The sequence below is a fragment of the Micropterus dolomieu genome, linkage group LG03 (genome assembly GCF_021292245.1).
Source record: "Micropterus dolomieu isolate WLL.071019.BEF.003 ecotype Adirondacks linkage group LG03, ASM2129224v1, whole genome shotgun sequence".
NCBI lineage: Eukaryota > Metazoa > Chordata > Actinopteri > Centrarchiformes > Centrarchidae > Micropterus > Micropterus dolomieu.
Genome location: NC_060152.1, coordinates 13907815 through 13925915, shown reverse-complemented (window position 1 = coordinate 13925915; position 18101 = coordinate 13907815). Strand labels below are relative to the sequence as shown.

The following is an 18101-nucleotide window of genomic DNA, read 5'->3' as shown; positions in this document are numbered from 1 at the left end:
CAAGATTTGAAAGAGAAGACCATCTCATTTCTCATGTAAACAATTAACAATAACGGTTAGCAAAGCTGTCCTGAGCAGTGTTGGGCAAGTTACTCATGAACTGTAATAAGTTACTTTTTACATATTACTGCATGGTATGCACACTTTTCTTATGTGTGTATGTTTTTACATCCTGTATTTGTGAATGAACTGACTCTCTCCTGGCATCAGCATAGTGAAAGTGATGTATTTTGGTAGAGCGGGGGTGGTTGTCACAACAGGCGCACAAAAGACCCTGTGGTGCAAGCTCAAACTAGGAAGTTCATATATTGGTCTATGGCTGGCCAGAACACAGCGGTGGTAGTAATCTGATCAGGGAGCAGGCCGTTGTGATAGCAGTCAGTGTTTGTGTTACATAACAAACAGCCATCAGTGGCAATAATAATCCTGTAGTATGTAGTACCAAGGGAAATCTATCTGAGTGGACAGAAAGAGGAGGAGGGTGTTGAGGCCATGGGAGAAGAGGCCTGACTTGCAGCTGGTTAAGTAGGAACCAGAGCTGGCATGTAGACAGCAAAGTACGGAGTAAAGGTGTTTTGCAAGGCAAGGTTTCAGCTGTTAGGTATGTCGGCCTGTGGTGGTAGGTAATAATATGCACTTGGGAAAAGATAAAGTGAGAGGGATTTTATGACAAGAGAGTGGAAGAGTGAGATGAGGGGGAGGAAAGTTTGTCTGGTGATGATAAAAAAAAACAGATGAAAACCTTTTAGATGTACTTCACTGTAGCCTCAAGAGGCCAGAGGCCATGATGAGGAAACAAAAGAGATTTGATATATTTCAAACTGTATTATTTTGCCTGCTGCAGAGTTTGACATGAATGAAGGGCAGCACAGGAAGAAAGGACAGTGATACTGGACAATATAAGGGTCCACAAGTGGCATGCTTAACTGTACCCTATAATCCTTGTATGATTCAGGGATCATAGTTACAGCTTGTTGGCCTATTCCGATCATTCCAACATACCTGTTGATTAAATGAGGAATCCTACACTGTGGGGGGAATTCACTGACTCAGACTGACGGGGAGGGTGAGAAAGAGACATATGGAAAGAGACATATGGAAAGAGAAGGGGGGGGGGGGGGGGGGGGGGGGGTGTATTTGGGAAGAAAGTGAGTGACAGCTGAGGAGAGGGGAGGCAGGAGACAGGTTAATGTGGTCAGGCTGACTGACAGATTGGAAACGGTGGAATATTGACACTGCTGTGTAGTGGTGGAGAGAGAGTTGGGGGGGAGGGGGGAGGTTTAACATGCCTTGTAGCTGGTTCACGCGTATTTGCCAGCATAACAGAAGGGAGGCAGTGAGAGAGAGAGAGCTGGCACATGAGTAGGAAAAGAGAGAGAGAGAGTTCAGAGTGTGTGTCTCCTGGGAAGAAGCACACAGTCAATATCCAGGTCTCCAGTAAACATCTATGAGTCTCCACTATAAAGCTGCTGTGCTACTGCTTGGAACCACGGAGCAAAGGCAAAACTATCTGCTTATAGTTGAGCTCCAGCATAGAACAGTAGCTGGTTGCAGTGTCCACAGCCTGTCAGGAGTTTAAGTATTTAGATGCTGAAAAGAGGCGGGACAAAGTGAAAAGAGATCAACCAACTGGACAGAAAATGACAGTAAGTATTGCACTTTATTCCTGTGAAGACATTCACAAGATCATCATATTGTGCTGCAAAAAACAAAACATGCATATATGCAGTTATTTCCTGTATGTGCAAATGATTGAGGGGTTTTATATGTCATATGGCAGAAATGCATTGCTGTTTTTTTATTGAAAATTGACTTGGGTGGGGCTGCCAAGGTTTGATGGACAATGCCATTGAGAGGATTCTCAGCTTGTAATGTTGAGCACTTGAGTACAGAACTTCAAATTTGTTAATGAAATTAGCTCATGGGGAGCACTTATTAAAATCTCAGATCATGTGACACTTTATGCCAAGTGCCATTTACAAATAGGGGGTTGGTTAATTCATCACCACAATTTACAGTGGCAAATTTCAGGATGCTCCTGATGCAACAAATGTTTTGGGTGCATCTGTGATGATTAATGTATCAGAGCTGCTAAATCATAAAGTCAAACTGTGAAATGAATAAAACACAGCAATTCTTACGTAATAAATTATATTCCTTTCATTTTGGCGTGAGTGGAATGAGGAGCAGCCGAAGAATGTAATAATGTGATAACCCAAACATGTGTTAACGACTCTGCGAACAGAACCCAACTGATGTTTGAATTCAGGAATTTAACACTGAGGGTTTGACTTCAAAACTGTGAAAAGGCACAGACGTATGTAGATGAATATATTATCATGTTACCAGTTACATCAACATGCATATACATTAATACCTTGCCATTTATCATAGGATTCCTGTAGAAATGCGGTTTCCATTTTGCTTTCTTTGCATTTGGAATATGCAGCATTTTTAGCAGCCTGTGATTCTCTTTATGTCTGAAAAGTTAACATTTTGGAGATACAAACTGGATCCTATTGGTGCACCACTAGGGTAGCACCAATCTATACACCATTGATCATGAAGCAGCCCATAATTTAAAATAGAGCTTTCTTGGTAACATATGTGCCAAGCAGCTCAGACTCGCTGAAACCTGCAGTCTTATTTTTGGATGCACATTAGATGCATTTGCTTGCCAAGCAGCAACTCATAACTGAGATCCATCAATTTTTTTAAGCTGCTGTCAAGGCATAACACAAAAATAAATCTGTCATATAGCACTATTTGATCTCTTATCGCCATTCGAGATTTATTGGAACATTTTAATGATCATAATCAGGCTTATTATTGTAATCCAAACCAGAGAAAAAGTGATTTTAGCGCAACAATCACCTGAAATGTTCTATTTGTTAGCAGGGATGCCCACTAAGCTCAGTTACGCAACATGTGGAAGGTCAAAAGCAAAAATATGTTTTCCCCCTACCATCGCTTTATCTTTTGTTAAGCTGTGTGTGGTAGCTTTTCACAGCCTTCCTAATTTGCTAGCGTATGTGGTGGGGGATCTTCTTCAAAGGAGGTCATCATGGATGTGACTTCATGAAACAAGGAATGACGGTGGAAACTGAATGACAGCACCGAATGCTCTGATTGCCCTGATAAGACGCATGCGCTGACGTCTAAAGTTTTTCCCATCTAGAGGACGATGGAGTGTCAGATCTGTCAGAATAGTCATACACTTTTTCGGACACATGCATGCTGGTTCTCAAAAACTCTGAGTAGGAGTATGCAAGCAAATAAATGACTGAAAACAACAAGCCCCCCCCACCCCACCCCCCCTCAGGAAGATAGTATTAGTAACATATGAGTATTGCAACTAATTTGTTATATCTGATTTAAAGTTACAAGGTCCTTTTTAAAGTAGCAGGTTCAGGTATCAAACTAGCATGTTCGGCCTCAGATTCAGACTTCATATGGTGTAGTTATCTATCACTGTGTGTGTGTGCCCAGGCTGCAGCAGGTCAGGAACTTGACGAGCGATGTTTCCTGTCAGCGCAGTCAATGCCTAGTCTGAAGGTATCCGAACACTTCCAGGTGGTAAAGCTCCTAGGAGAGGGATCCTACGGCAAGGTCATGTTAGCTGTACACAGAAAAAGAGGTTAGTGCAAAGTCACGACAGCCTGAGACTGTTATATCTCTGTTTAATCAGTCTGCAAGAGTGTTTTTAATGCACATTCAAATGTCATAATGGTAATATATTTTATTCAGACTTCTGATTATGCTTTTAAACTGCTACTGCGTAATTTGAAATGGGTGAAATAGAACATCTCCACCACAGCACATTTATATCTCAGGTTTATTGCTCAGATTTCTTTCTAATGAAGAAACTATACATGTCGGGTGGGGCCAGTGCTGCAGTAACGTGAGGACAGATCTGTCTTTTGATAGTGTTCACTTAACCTTTTGAGCTTCTATTGCTGTAATGAAGTGCTTTGGGACATTCTGTGAGATAGAGTTGCCGCAACCGGGGTGTAGCTGTGTAACAGAGTCACCCCAAAGGGGAAGTTATATTTGTTCAGTGTCAATGATGGACAACTCTCACATTCCATCAAAGATGACATCCTTTTAACATCTGACTAACACTGATTAGATATTGTAGTATTCAACACATGTTGTCTTGCTTCATTCCCTTCAGGAACCCCTATGGCTCTGAAGTTCTTCCCTCGTCAGTCTACCTCGCTCTTGTCTTTCCTGCGTGAATACAATCTCTCCCTTTCTTACTGCACCCATCCTTCTCTGACACGGGCCCTTGGCATCTACTTTTCCACACCGTCCTACTATGTCTTTGCCCAGCAAGCTGGTCTATATGGAGACCTCTACAGTGTGATAGTGTCAGAGGTCAGTTTGGCTGATTTGATGCATGAAGCGTGTGGAAAATACCCTGCGTGGCATGTCCAACGTGACAAACTTGCTTGTAAACTGGAGCATAGAGGATGTTTCCCCTAGTTTTGCCAGAACAAAAGCATTGCATGAAGGTTGTCTCACAGAAACGTTTCCAATTAATGTATCTTACAAGTTGCAAAATGTTTACCTGCAATGTATTTCATTTGTTTTGTATCTGCAATACAATAACCTCTTGTAGAAACTAAGCATGATGGAACATTTTAATGGTTGTGGTTAGGATCTCATGGCACTGGGTTAAAGTTATGGGAAGATCTTGGTGATGAACAGGAGATGGAACTTGTTAAGTTTGTCAGGATTTAATCAAAACCACAAATTTTCCATAACCTTAACCATAGTGCTGTTATTGCATAAAGAACATTTTCTTCAGTGGAAAAATGTTGTGGGTGACCATAATCCAGTCAGCAAAACAAGAAGATAAGGTTATAAATTGACAGACGAATTTGAATCGAACGTAACACTGAAACCGTTCAGAAGCTAGTACTTTATGTCAGCAGTGTGGCTTTCTCGTAGGGATTTCATGGAAAATGTAACTGCTGACTATGTCCTTTTGAGACATGCTTGAAGGCCCCCAGTCTGTATCTGTGCCACTGCCAGAAACATAGTAGAGTGCTGATAAGAATAAGGGCACCCTGCTCTCACTGAATGAAGTGGGAGTACATAAAGGAAAACAGACGTTTCCAAGAGCGTCACCAACCATTGTGGTGACGCAGTCTTTGCTTGTCTTCGTGCCAAGGATGCAGTGTTCCCACCAGACTAAGGCACAGAATGTTATATGGGGAGTATGTTTTCTGATTACTTATCCAGACTGTGTTTCTGTTTCAGGTCGGGGTGGATGAAGAGTGTGTCCAGAGGGTGATGTCACAGCTGAGCGGTGCCGTTACACATCTCCACTCTCTGGGCTTCGTGCACCGTGACATCAAACCTGAGAACATCTTCCTGTGTGACAGTTCCTGCCGCTGGGTCAAACTGGGTGACTTTGGCCTCTCCCGGGCCATCGGCTCCACTGTCCGTGCTGTCTGGTACGAGTCGCCCTTCTGCACTCCTGAGGTGGAACCTGTCAAGGAGGCGGAGAAGGAGATGGAGAGGAGGGAGTGCGATGGGACTGAAGAGGAGATGGAGGATATTTGGATAACAGTGGAGCCCTGTATTGACAGCTGGGCCCTTGGTGTACTCGTCTACTGTCTCTTAACTGGCTGCTTCCCCTGGGAGGAGAGCACCAGTGATGATCGTGGCTACCGCAGATACAAGGAGTGGTTTGAACGTGAGGCTGAAAATGAGCAGAAGATTGGAGATGGTGAGTGGAGGAGTGAGGAGGAAACTGACTGTTACACAATAATGAGGGAAAACCAAAGGGACAACCCTCCACCTCCACAGTTTGAGGGCCTCAGCCCACTAGTGATGACTCTTTTCAAGGAGCTGCTCCACCCTGAACCCAAACACAGAGGAAGCCCCGAGGAGATCCTGAGCTACCTGGGAGGGCCATGGCTCATGGAGACAGAGAGAGAGGAGAAGAGGAAGGCAGACGAGGCAGAGAGGGAGGCTAGAAAAATAAGAGAGGAAGGAGGGGTAGCAGAAGAGCTGGTGAGGGAAGGAAGAGGGGAGAGATGAGCTTTAAAATCGTTTTATTGGATATAACATGTTTGATATTATGCTGCAATGTATTTTTGTGTATAATTGTAGATTTAAATGGAATACAAATGTGTACGCTCTACGGTGCTGTATTTTTCATATTTTTTATAACTTTCCTAAGTTAAGTTACCACTTCCATTGTTGTATATATTCCAGTGTGAGTGTGTATATACCTGTATGTATGTGTGTTTTAATGGAAGTTTAATAATACAAGAAAAGTTTGATGTTTGAAATTACAAGCTGTATCATAGAGCCTTCAAAACGTTGTATTGGAATTGCTGTCTAAATGAAATAAACACATTTTAGTTACCTTAACTTCTTATGAGATGCAGTTCATGAGTTTCACATACAGTGTCATATTAAGTCATGTCGGTTTTATTACAATGGTGCAAAATATCTAATTTGTCTCTTATTACACAATTTCAAGACAAGACAGCTTGCTGTGTCTTGGTTTATATACTACAAATCTGGAGTTGATCCTGTAAAAACACCAAATAACGTTAGTGTAAGGAACAATCCCCACTGCTAGTGTCACTCCCAGCCCCAACCCAACCTGACCTCAGGGTCTCTGATCTTTCTTGACTAAAGAAATCAGTGTTTCTGATGCAGGACAGGAGACATTTTAGCTAAAAGAAGCTAAAAGCTAAAAGAAAATCCTAAACTATCAAATATTGGTAAAATAAATGTAATAACTTAACTAAACTAAGTAAACCTAATGAATAATTTAGTAATGCTTTAATAATAATAATTTAACAATTCCGTTGTACAACAAGCCACACCATAGCCTTACACACTGTGAGGACCTTTCAAAACTTAAAAAACGGACTGGAATCGCAATAGAGAAGGAGAGCTGTTACCGTTTGCGTACAAAATACATAGACGCTGATGGACAACAGTGGTTATATTTAATTATTTTGATCAAAATTATTTCTAAGGACAATTCAGAAGTTGCTGGATATTGGTATGGATATTAGTAGTCACTCATTTAATTCTATGCCCTTGCATTCGTTGGTGTGCAGTATGTACTTCTCTAACATTGCCTGCTTTTCATTAATAAGGAAGAATTAAGGTTCCAGAGAATACAGCCCAGAAACATTTATTGACTTACAAACCTGTGTAACTGTGAAAAACTGTGAAATGAAAAGCCAGTGACCCTTTATGAATCAACATGTAATTTCAATGTGAGCTACAAACCAGGACATGTTTTAAACATAATTACTTCTTAATTGTGTAAATAATGAAATAAAGAATCAATTCATTATGACTAATCATGGACAGCTTATGAAACTTTTATAAGAGACTGTAGAAAAGTAAAGTGACATCTTTGATGCAGTGAGGCAACAGGTGCCGTTGGACACAAGAAGCACATCTAAAATTGGACTGAACAATACAACCTGATATTGATACTAGCGTGATCTTCTTCCAAGTTTGCATAATGCAAACCTCGGGCAAACTACCTGCAGAAGGGAAGACATGATATTTATTCAACAATTATTCTGACGCTAAAATTACCTTTATTGTATGATACTGTGTTTGGATCCGTAATTGATTGACGTGTTGACAGTAAAACAAACCTCATGTGAATTCTGCACGCACAGCAGGTTGACCTCTATACTGGTCGTGGGAGTAGTTGTCCTACATCTGTCACAGAGGGCAATAACTGGTTGAAAAATCACCTGCATTCCTGTTGGAGGGCCCCCATAAGAATGCTTTAGTATTGCTTATAGCCACTTATACACTTTTGCAACCACTTTACAACTGTCCTCCACTGGAGATGCAAAGAACTAGGCAGCAAATAAATAAATAAAAATAAAATTGACTTTAGTTCACAATAGATAGATTTGGGTTTACTTTCATTGCAGTACACAAAAGTCATGCATGACAGAAAATCAAATCCTTAATTTTAACTTTCACATTGCACTTTGGACAATATCTCAGTTTCAATTTGGAATGGATCCCTGTTGGTAGCAAGCTGCTAATGTGCCGTGTGTGTATGCCAGTAGGGCCTGTGCTAACCCCTGCTAAGGGCCACTCCAGATGGATTTATAAATAGACCCTGGACCCATCTATTTACACACCATGCACATCATCACCTCCCTCTGACTATCTGCACACCACAGCCTCCCCAAATGCAAAAGTCAGGCTGCCTTGGCGCCTGCAGGCCTGGAACAGCACAATCAGATGGAACACTTTGACCCATCTTGCCCGTTACTGTGACTCCCTCGTCTCTGCTCTCTTTTTATCTCCGGCCCTCTTGCTGATTATTTTTCCCTTGTGTTTCTACTTTAATGCCACTTAGGCCTTGTCTTTCCCTTTCATCTTTGCTTTCATGGTCACATCTACCTTGTGCAACCTTTGGCAGCTCTCTCCTTTCAGTCACTCCCTCCCTGGACCTTTCTCTTCTCAGGTCACTGGTAACATGATCCAAGAACTACTTCTTTTGCTGTGCCCCATAGTAGGCTACATCATGTTTACATTAAAACACTTGATATCTCCTGTTTTCTGAGAACAGAGGAACAAGGCTCATGTGACACTTCTAGGGAGTTAATGAAGGACCACAGCTTGACAAATGGAAACACATGGTGCGGACCACTGAGACAATAGAGTGCCAACACAGAGGTGCTGATCGAAGTGCAAATCTGTTCGAGGTCCATCAGGACAGATAGCAGGGATGATGAAAACAGGAGAAACAAGGACAGCTATCCTTGTGGACTAACTAAAATCCAAATGCAATGTCACAGAGGTGCAGCTCATTTTACTTATTAAATCATGTCTGTCATGACAGACCTTTAAATGTTTGTGAAGATGAAAGACACACTCCCAAACCTAGAAACCCAAGAACATCAGAGTTAAATTCATAATGTCAGCAAGATTCTGATTTCATGCTACCAGTATTGAATGAAGCTCCCTTTGGCACAAAAGTTTTAACTCTGTGAAGGTCTGCATGGTGTCACTGTCCATAAAGCTTCTTCAGAATCTTACATACATTACCTTGTTTCTGTCTTTAGAGAAGAGTTTTATAACACACGTATTTATCTTTTAATACAGATGATTAGAGGATGGAGAAACACAAAGACACCTGGAAAATGATATTAAATATAACAGATATATGACAAAATATGTCACCTGTCGTGAGAATGATAGCTGCAAAAATAGACACCGATATAAGAGCCAGAGTAATGGCCAGAGTGGAGCATATGAAAAGTTCATGCGGCCAAACGTCTGAAATGTGTTCCTACAGTGAAGCCAAATACTTACGTCATCATGACTCAATTTTCTCCCTAAACCTCCAACTTTCTTCTGTCACCTGGCCGCTACTATAACTGCTTAAACAGGATTGAAAGTGATGACACTGATTCACTAGAAGAGCCTCAAATTATCACTTTTGCAGAGTGAGAAGCACTCTTTGAACAACACTGGATCCAGTTTGTAGTATGTCATGAGTGAGCATTTACTGAGAATTGCAATGTGCTAACGGTAGAGTTAATTTGCTGCCCTGACTGTGTGTCATATGTGTGTGTGTGTGTGTGTGTGTGTGTGTGTGTGTGTGCTTTTAACCATTGTAGTGAGGACTTTTGCGAGGACTAGTTTCGGGTTAAAATTAGGCTAGGTTAGGAGAGGGTCGGACTACATAGGGTTAGGGTAAGGGTTCAGGTTAGGCATCAAGTGGTGAGGGTCCTTGCAAGTATAGAAAGACAAAAATTGTGTGCATGTGTCTGTGTGTTTGTGTGTGTTTTCTCGCATTGGAAACACACCAGTATGAAAAATGTATCATGCAGAAACTGTAAGAGAGAAGTAGAGTGAGGAAGGAGTGTGTTGGGGTGAAAAGGAGGTCAGTGAGAGTATTACCGAGCAGGCATGCCTCATGCTATGCCGTCCAACTAATAAACAAGTCGGGAGATTATAATGTGTTTACTATCTGGCATGTTTCCCATAACCATTCTGCGTTACTTTCTGGCTCCCTCACCACCTGACTCCTCTACTCCTCTCTTACCTTTCCTCTCTTTCTTCATCTCTGCCCCTCTGCCTGCTCCGTTTTCGCCTTGACTCCCGAGCAGAATGGGCAGAGTGGCAGGTTGATGTGTTCAAAGGATTGATCGTCCCTCTTGGCTCCTCTCCTCCTCTCTTTTGCTTACACTGCCTCCATCTGTCAAGTTGTCATCAGCCTCGCCCATTCGACCTTGTTAGGGCCCCCCAGAGGCACTCACCCTGGAGTCCGTGTAGCCCCAGTATGTCAAGGGGATGATGAGTGTCTCCCTCTTGAACTGACTAGGCCTACCATTGGGTGAGAGCCAGTTTGTTGTCTGTGGCTTCAGGGGCATGTGTGGCAATATTTATATTACTCAAGTCCATGAAGGCCAATGCAGAGTCAAGTTTCCATCCCAATGCAGCTGTAATGGTCCCAATGAAAAGCATCTTTTCAACACAAAGAGCCTCTGAGACAAAGGGTCAGGAAATATGGCCTTGATGGTCACTTTGATCTTTGCACAGTTAATCACTTTTGATATTTGAAGGTTAGCTTATGTAATCTGATGACAAATATTCAATTATATAAACGTGTACACATAAACTGTGATAGAAATCCCCTACATTCCAATAGCTGAAGTCCTTCAATTAATTCAATTGTGCAAGATTTAATATGTTACAATGCTGTCATTTTGCATGAAATTGTCAACAAAGGTGAGCAGACTAAACTAGTGACAGTACAGGTACCAGGACAAGTACCTTGGGATTCGTGTCATCAATCACAATTCTTCTTGGGATCCATGTGAAGATGCATTTTTTTCTAAATAGGTCTACTGTTCGTAGAAAAATGTAAGTGTAAAGTTATAACTTACTTTTGTAGTTCCTTTAAAAATATCTTACTGAAGGCATCGCCTGTAAATGTACAATATTGTAGAACCCCTCAATGGAATAAATAAAGAATAAATTCTTTATTATTAGAGTGCTGGTATGTGTGCTAGAACTCATGAGCGAGCATAATCGGACACAAAGAGACCAAAACACCGGGAGACAGCTATACACAAAATGCTAAAATCCCAAAAGCTAAACTAAACAAATGTTCACTTTTTTGTAGTACAGATCTCAGGTGGCTCCAACGACCATAACGACTGTCGTTACAACAGCCAGGAGCACTAACGAATCAGCAGTATCGATCCTCTTGACAAACAACTCCACAGAGGTTATACTAGCTGAGTTTCCCTACCAGTTACAACTGAAGAAGTCTCTTGGATGAGGGACGAAACGTCTTCAAGTATCTTCAACCAAGTCCAGTTAACCCTTGATTTTTAACCTTCCTTGGATCCCAGCGCAACATTACAGTAATATTGTTATCAGCTTGAGGTTGAACTTATCTACGGAAGCCCTAAGCGGCCATCAATTCATATCTTTATTTTACTCCATTTTCACGTGATAACGGGATAATTATCTTGTGACCTTGAGATAACGAATGATCTCGAAATAAATAAACACTAGTTTTACACAGGGCTTGGCAAGAACGTTTCTTAATGGTAAATTCAAGGTGCTTTCAGTGTCACTGATTAGCTCAGTTGGAAAGGCACAGGACTTATAGTCTTAGGATTGTGAATTTGACCCTCATGGAAGACAAATTTTTTTTTTTTAAATCTATGAAGATGACACATGTTCACAATTAAGCACGTGCTGGAATGTGCACATCCCGGCAATTGGTCCACATTCATCAACCTATGGACTTCTCATTTCCCCATCATTCCCAGGCAGAGGAAGTAATCCGCTTCTCATTCAGGGGAATCCATTTAACTACACATCTCCTGACGGCTATTTCAGAACCTTTGAAATACCCGTCGGGAAATGTGTGATTGGATTCCCCTAAATCTCTTCATAACAACTTTGTTGAAGAGAGCGGAGGTTGATTCTGCAACCCTTGGGATGCAAGTCCTGCGCTCTACCAACTCAGCTAACTACTAACTCAGCAAATAGCCATGAAATTATCATAAAGAAAAGATGTCTGTGAAGATTCTCAGTCATCCAGGTCATAGTTAAAGTCAAGGGCAACTGGACTTGGTTGAAGATCTTCAACCAACCTTCTTTGGATCATAAATAAAAGCACCGGCCAATCCCTGTATTCAGCTATGGTTCGTTATCTCGAGGTCATGAGATAATTATCCTGTTATCATGGGAAAACGAAAAAAATATTTGAATCGTTGGCTTCCGTACTTATCCATGCTCGTTGCATGATAACACTACACTGACTGCATTTAGCTGACCAGAGGCCTGTTTCAGAAAGCGGGTTTAGTGAAAACTCTGAGTAAGTTGAGCCCAAGATGAGGGAAACTCTGGGTTTTTGGTTTCAGAGAGCGAGATCAGATACACTCTAGGTCTGTAACCCCGGCAACTTACGCTGTGAATCTAACCTGCTCGGGAGGAGGTTTACTTCAACAAACGCTAAGTTTCTCTCTGACTCCTCCCCTCCTGCGGAGCCTGAAGTGGCCGTCTGACACTTCCTCATTCAGACAGTCGATATCAAAGCACATATTGGAATACAGTTACGTCTATAGAAATCACGGTTAAATAGGCTATACGTTTTTTTTTTACCCAAACAAGATCTTGAACATGACCGCTTTTATGATCAATCTGTAATTGATGTATGGACAGAGAGTTATCTTTGGACATCGTAAATTTATCCTCAGCACAGAATAAAATCTATAAGCTACACTGTCCTTTATGACACAGTGACTCTGTGGACATTAAGGCAGCTGTCAGGTTGGCAACATTTGCACAAAAACCGTGTGCTACAGTGCTGCAGTAGGCTATACTGTTTAAACTAATCGGTATAAAACTGATCAATGAACAGTAACCTTTCATATTGTAGTCGCACAGATTGGACATTCCTAACAACTGGAAATGATGTGAATAATTCTGCGAGAGGATGACTGTGGTGCAGCTGAAACAAATAGCCTAAATGTAGGGGAGAGCGGGGTATGTTGTCACACTTTTCACACCATCTAATATTTACTGAGCATCGTACATCACAATGGTACAAATGTCACAATACCAAATGAAAGAATAAAGTCTTGGGCAGAAGTTTTGTATTCATTACATCTTCATATCTTTTCTCATTATGGATCTTTAGACTGTTGAATAGAGAGTGTGCACTTGTGACAATTTGCCCCGTCGGCAATGCGTCCAGATATGTGCTTTGATACAGGGGCGCCCCCAGAAAATTCTTCCAGGGGTGGCCAGATTGGGCCACTGAAAATCCTGGGGTGGCACACTAAACCAAAAGCTATAACTGAATTTCAGGAATTCTATTATGCAGTATATAGACTAGTTGAATACTACATAAAAATATGAGTTAAGGAATCACAGACTGATATACTTTGGTTTCTTATTTTACAGTTAAAATTGTCTAATTTCCATACACTAAAACCAGTTCAGTTAAAATTCCATAAAAATCCTGTTTGATGTGTGATCTGTATGTGATAGGCAATTAATTGTTCTTTAAATAGGCAAGTTAACCTTTTCCTTAAAAAGACAAATACAGCTTTTATTTGTAGGAGTGCATTGACAGGGAGGAACAAAACATTTACTGAGAACAAGCCTACTCAAGATTACAGACATCATGGAGCATAAATATTTTTCTTTAAATTCAAATTCAAATATTCGACATGTGTCTGTATAGAGCTGTGTAATTGTTTGTTAACATACTAAGTTAGGTGTTATTCTTGTAACAAACAACTAGGATAGATATTCTTATTCTTGACCAGTGTCATATTTATATGTACAAATGGTGGGGCACCAACCATTTCAAAACATAGATACCAGTAAAAATACAATACTCTCTCTTGCTTCTGTGTTTTTTAACATGTCAACAGCATGGCTCCACAAAACAATTAACATCAGAGAGAGAGAGAGAGCGAGAGGAGTGCATTGACACCATAGACTGTATATAAAAATGGACGTAGTATCCGTGACGTCACCCGTTGGTTTCTGAAGAGCAATTTTGAAGCCCAAATTGGGCAGAGCTGGCCGTCGCCATCTTGGCACCGCGTCACTCCCGGATAACCATAAATGGGCAAAGAGGCAGGTCGTGGGTGGAGCTATGGTGACGTGTTGCTGAAACCACTCCCGCCTAGCTCGACATGACCGAGTTAGCTCATGCTAAGGAGCTAATTCTATATGCTACTCTGCGATAGCAGAGGTAGCTTCTAAACCCCTGGTGCTGTACAGTGGAGGTTGGAACCTGTAGCCGTTTTGTTACCAGTTTATGGTCGTCAGCTCATCAAGGTAAGACACCGGAAAATATTAAAATAACTCACATATCTGTTATTGAAATTATACTTCACAAGGTTTTAAATGCTTTTTAATATATAAATGGGGTAACGTTATTTTGCAACACTAACGTTAGATTTTGTTGAGACCAATGTTAACAGTTAACTATGAATCAGTTATTAATTAATGTTTACTTACAGCTCAAATGAACAATTTGAAGCAAATCAATTAACCCTTTTACATAACATTAGTTACGAGTCGTTTATTTGAACATCACCTCAGTATGTTACTTGTAATAAACTTAATAAGCTAGCGGTAGAGTCCTTAGTTACATGATGGAAGCTGTATAACTTGTAAAACGTTAGCCATGGCTGTTATCACGTTAATTAATTCCCCACACTGCTATATTTAGTAACGCTGCTGCTGTCGGCAGGGCTGTGTGGGATTATAGTCTGGAATAGGACACTTGAGAGAGAAAGGTACTTTTTATATTGGTCACAAGATTCTTGTTGAGGATCTGATGCCTCCACGCCTGCTTTAACTGTAAGTAACGCTACTAGGACAACTTGGCTACAGGACATTTGACAGCTGATATAAAATTCTCTTTCTTTTTGTGTTGTCCTCTTAAGAAAAAGTCTTGAGAGGACAATACAAAAACATTTAAAGTATCCCTTGTTCAATAATAGTGCTGTCAACATTAAAACACTGAGGCATCTTTTAGAAGAGCATCTCAAAAAATTTGAATACTGAGGAAAAGTTCATTGTGAGCATCAGAACCAAAATGAGAGAATACAGGCTTCAGAAACCTTTGCAGGTGTTTTGAATTAATTAGCTCATTAGAGAGCTCTTCTCCAGTTGACATTTATGTATAATTTATAATACAGAAATGTATTTTTATTCTAAAATGTTAATACATTTTGAGATACTGGAGTTTTTATTTCCATGAGCTGTAAACCGTAATCATGATGAAAACAAAAAAAGGGTTTGAAATGCTTCACTTATATCAGAGATTCACTTTTTGAATAGAATTAGGTTAGAAAATTTACTTCACCACAATATTCTATTAATTAAAGACTCATCCGTATTGTTTACTTTATATTTTTCATCACCTGCTTTTATTACACATTTTCCTCCTAGAGTCACACTGTGGATCAGAAGTCCCACCTGGTGCTAGAGAGCTGCAGAGACCTGGAAGCCTTGTTGTTGTCGTGGAAGTCTGTATCTCTTGGCTTGGACTGACATGGAAAGGCATTCTCTCTTTCTACTTTGAGTTTCAAATTTTGTCCATATTTGTGTTATAGGTCCATTTAAAAAAAGATATAGTTTATGGTTCACATTGTAATAAATTCTATATATATTAGCACTCGCTATCTTTACTACTTACTGAAAAGCTAATCGTATACCACAGATAAAACATGAAACATTAAAACTGAACTCTTGTTAAAGAACATCAGTCTAGGATAAGTTGAAAAGTGAAAATACTCCCAACATGTTTCACATGAAATGTTGAAAAGTAATTATGGAGTGTATTTCTGTGTGTGCAGGAGTATTTATACTTTCTACATATACTTTAAGATAAATAAGGAGCCTTACACCCAGTACCCATACACTGTATAACAGAGCCTGAAGTTTCTGAAGAGTGCCTTGTTTGCTGCTCTGATATAAGTCTAGTTTAAACAGAATAGTGCTGAAACACAGAATGACCTGCACAGAGTAATTATGAATCCCACTAGGTGGTTTTTATTGTGACCCTGCAAACTCTGAGGTCTCAGAGCTTACCGAATGTACATGTAGTAAATAGGTGAGTCTATACAATGTAAACCACACAAGACCTTCTCAGGTCGCAATAAATGACACCTCCTAAAACTATTCAGTGTGCAGATAATTATTTGTTTTTCACTACAGAGTAACTTCTCAGTCAATGTCACATTTGTCTCTTAAAAAAATATAAAAATAAAACAGTATATAACATCAACCTTTCATTTTTTATTTTCTACTAACATATGTAAAATGTTAGCCTATAAATAACATCTTAATATTTTCATTTACAACTGTTAACTATAATATATTAAGATCACACTATTTAAAATTAAAATATGATACTGATTATGAATGAAGAATGATTTTATTATGTATAATTAGTTTGATACACTTTATAACAAAGTCTTCCTAATACAAAAGCAATAGTTTAATAAATTAAACTCTTGTCTTGCATTCATGAAAACACAATATTAAAAGGTTACAAATGTAAAAAGTAGTTTTGTATGACTTGAAATGAGTTGAGAGTTATTATAATGATAGAATCTGTTGATACGAACCCAGTGTCATAATTTCACATCAGTAGTATTCAGGTGTTGTGAGTAAAAAGAAAAGCAGGAGCTGAAGAGCTGGAAGCTGGAGCCGTTCTCTCCTGTAGAGCTGGACACAGCCAATCACATCTGGAGGGTTCTGCAATCAGCTCCTCTGGCACCTGTAAAGACAACAATGGGTAGACAGTTAAGCAGCTTCTTCCAAAAAGCCATAATGCAACTGAACTCTGAGATCGCTTCAGCATGATAACCTCTCTGGCATGTGACAGTAATTAGGGGTGGCAATGTGAAATACACTGTTTACTAATATGTGCAATATACGGTTTGCTGCTGGACACTGTGCAATAATAATCCATGCTGCTAGACACCTGTTCACTACTCAAGTCAGATCTTATTGAACGTTTATTATAAGGATCTTATTTTATATTTCTTATTGAACTGTACTACCTTTTTTGGCAAATTCTTATCCACCAAGCAAACTCAGAGGCGGTGTTCTGTTGATTTATGCTACCTATCGCATGCGTTGCATAAATCTGTGCAACCTTGTTGTTGGGAATGCCGTCGAGAAAGTGGCTGATCAGTCAATGTCTGTCAGTAATATAAAAAAACAACAACATTATTAGTCTATCAGAATACGCTACCCCTGATATCTTATTAGTATTTACATATAGTATTTCAAAGTGCTCCCCATCTCCTTACAGTACACATGGAGTGAGTAGTGGTGCAATATAAAATGATTCTGTAGTGGGAGCATCATTTGATAGGAGATATTAGTCAGAATAAGCTGCCCCTGAAATGATTTTCTAATATAATCAAAAAACAGAAGATGTTACAATACTGTGACAGTTATAACTTTATGGGATTGAAAAAGGGAACACATAAGGTAGCATTTTTCAATAGGGCAGAGCGACTCGATAGTCTCTGCTGTCGATTTGCACTACGGTAGCATTTTTCGACAAGGCAGCATAGATCGTCAGAACAGCGGCTCTCACACACCTAATTTCTCGCCTTAACTAAACCATAGCCCTAGTTACAGCGCAGCTACCTGTCTGCAGGCAGAACGCGCATTATATGCTGACAAAAAAGGTGGATGTAATGATATATCGTTTATAAACAGTAACGTTATACTTGGAGGTGCACAGCTCTCCTCAGGAGAGACAGCTAGCTCAAATAGTAGCATCGTTGCTCCTCGGTGTGACAGTTTCAGGCAGAACTCCGCAGCCGCTCCCCCCTCGGCTTCATGTCCATCGGGATCAGATGCAGCCACTTATGATAGTATGTGACTAGTATCTAACTGAACAGTAATTCTGTTACAGGACGTAGCTAAATCTCACATTGCCCGTTAGTAAAAGTTACCATTAACATAATGTCAGCTAAGTGAGAGCTGAGCCTTTACTTACAACTTCACCAAGAGGCCTTTTCTTCAAAGCATTCTCACCCTAATGTCTAACACTAAGGTTCATCTAATGA

The 18101-nt window shown here is 40.2% G+C and overlaps 1 protein-coding gene across 1 annotated transcript; it reads left to right on the top strand.

The window, feature by feature from the left end:
• The first annotated feature begins 1359 nt into the window (after positions 1–1359).
• Positions 1360–6387, top strand: sbk3 (SH3 domain binding kinase family, member 3). The gene is made up of 4 exons (XM_046045896.1): positions 1360–1646; positions 3490–3637; positions 4175–4377; positions 5266–6387. Exons 1-4 carry the CDS (start codon positions 1641–1643, stop codon positions 6049–6051), a joined length of 1143 nt encoding a protein of 380 aa, XP_045901852.1. The 5' UTR covers positions 1360–1640; the 3' UTR covers positions 6052–6387.
• Positions 6388–18101: the final 11714 nt, after the last annotated feature.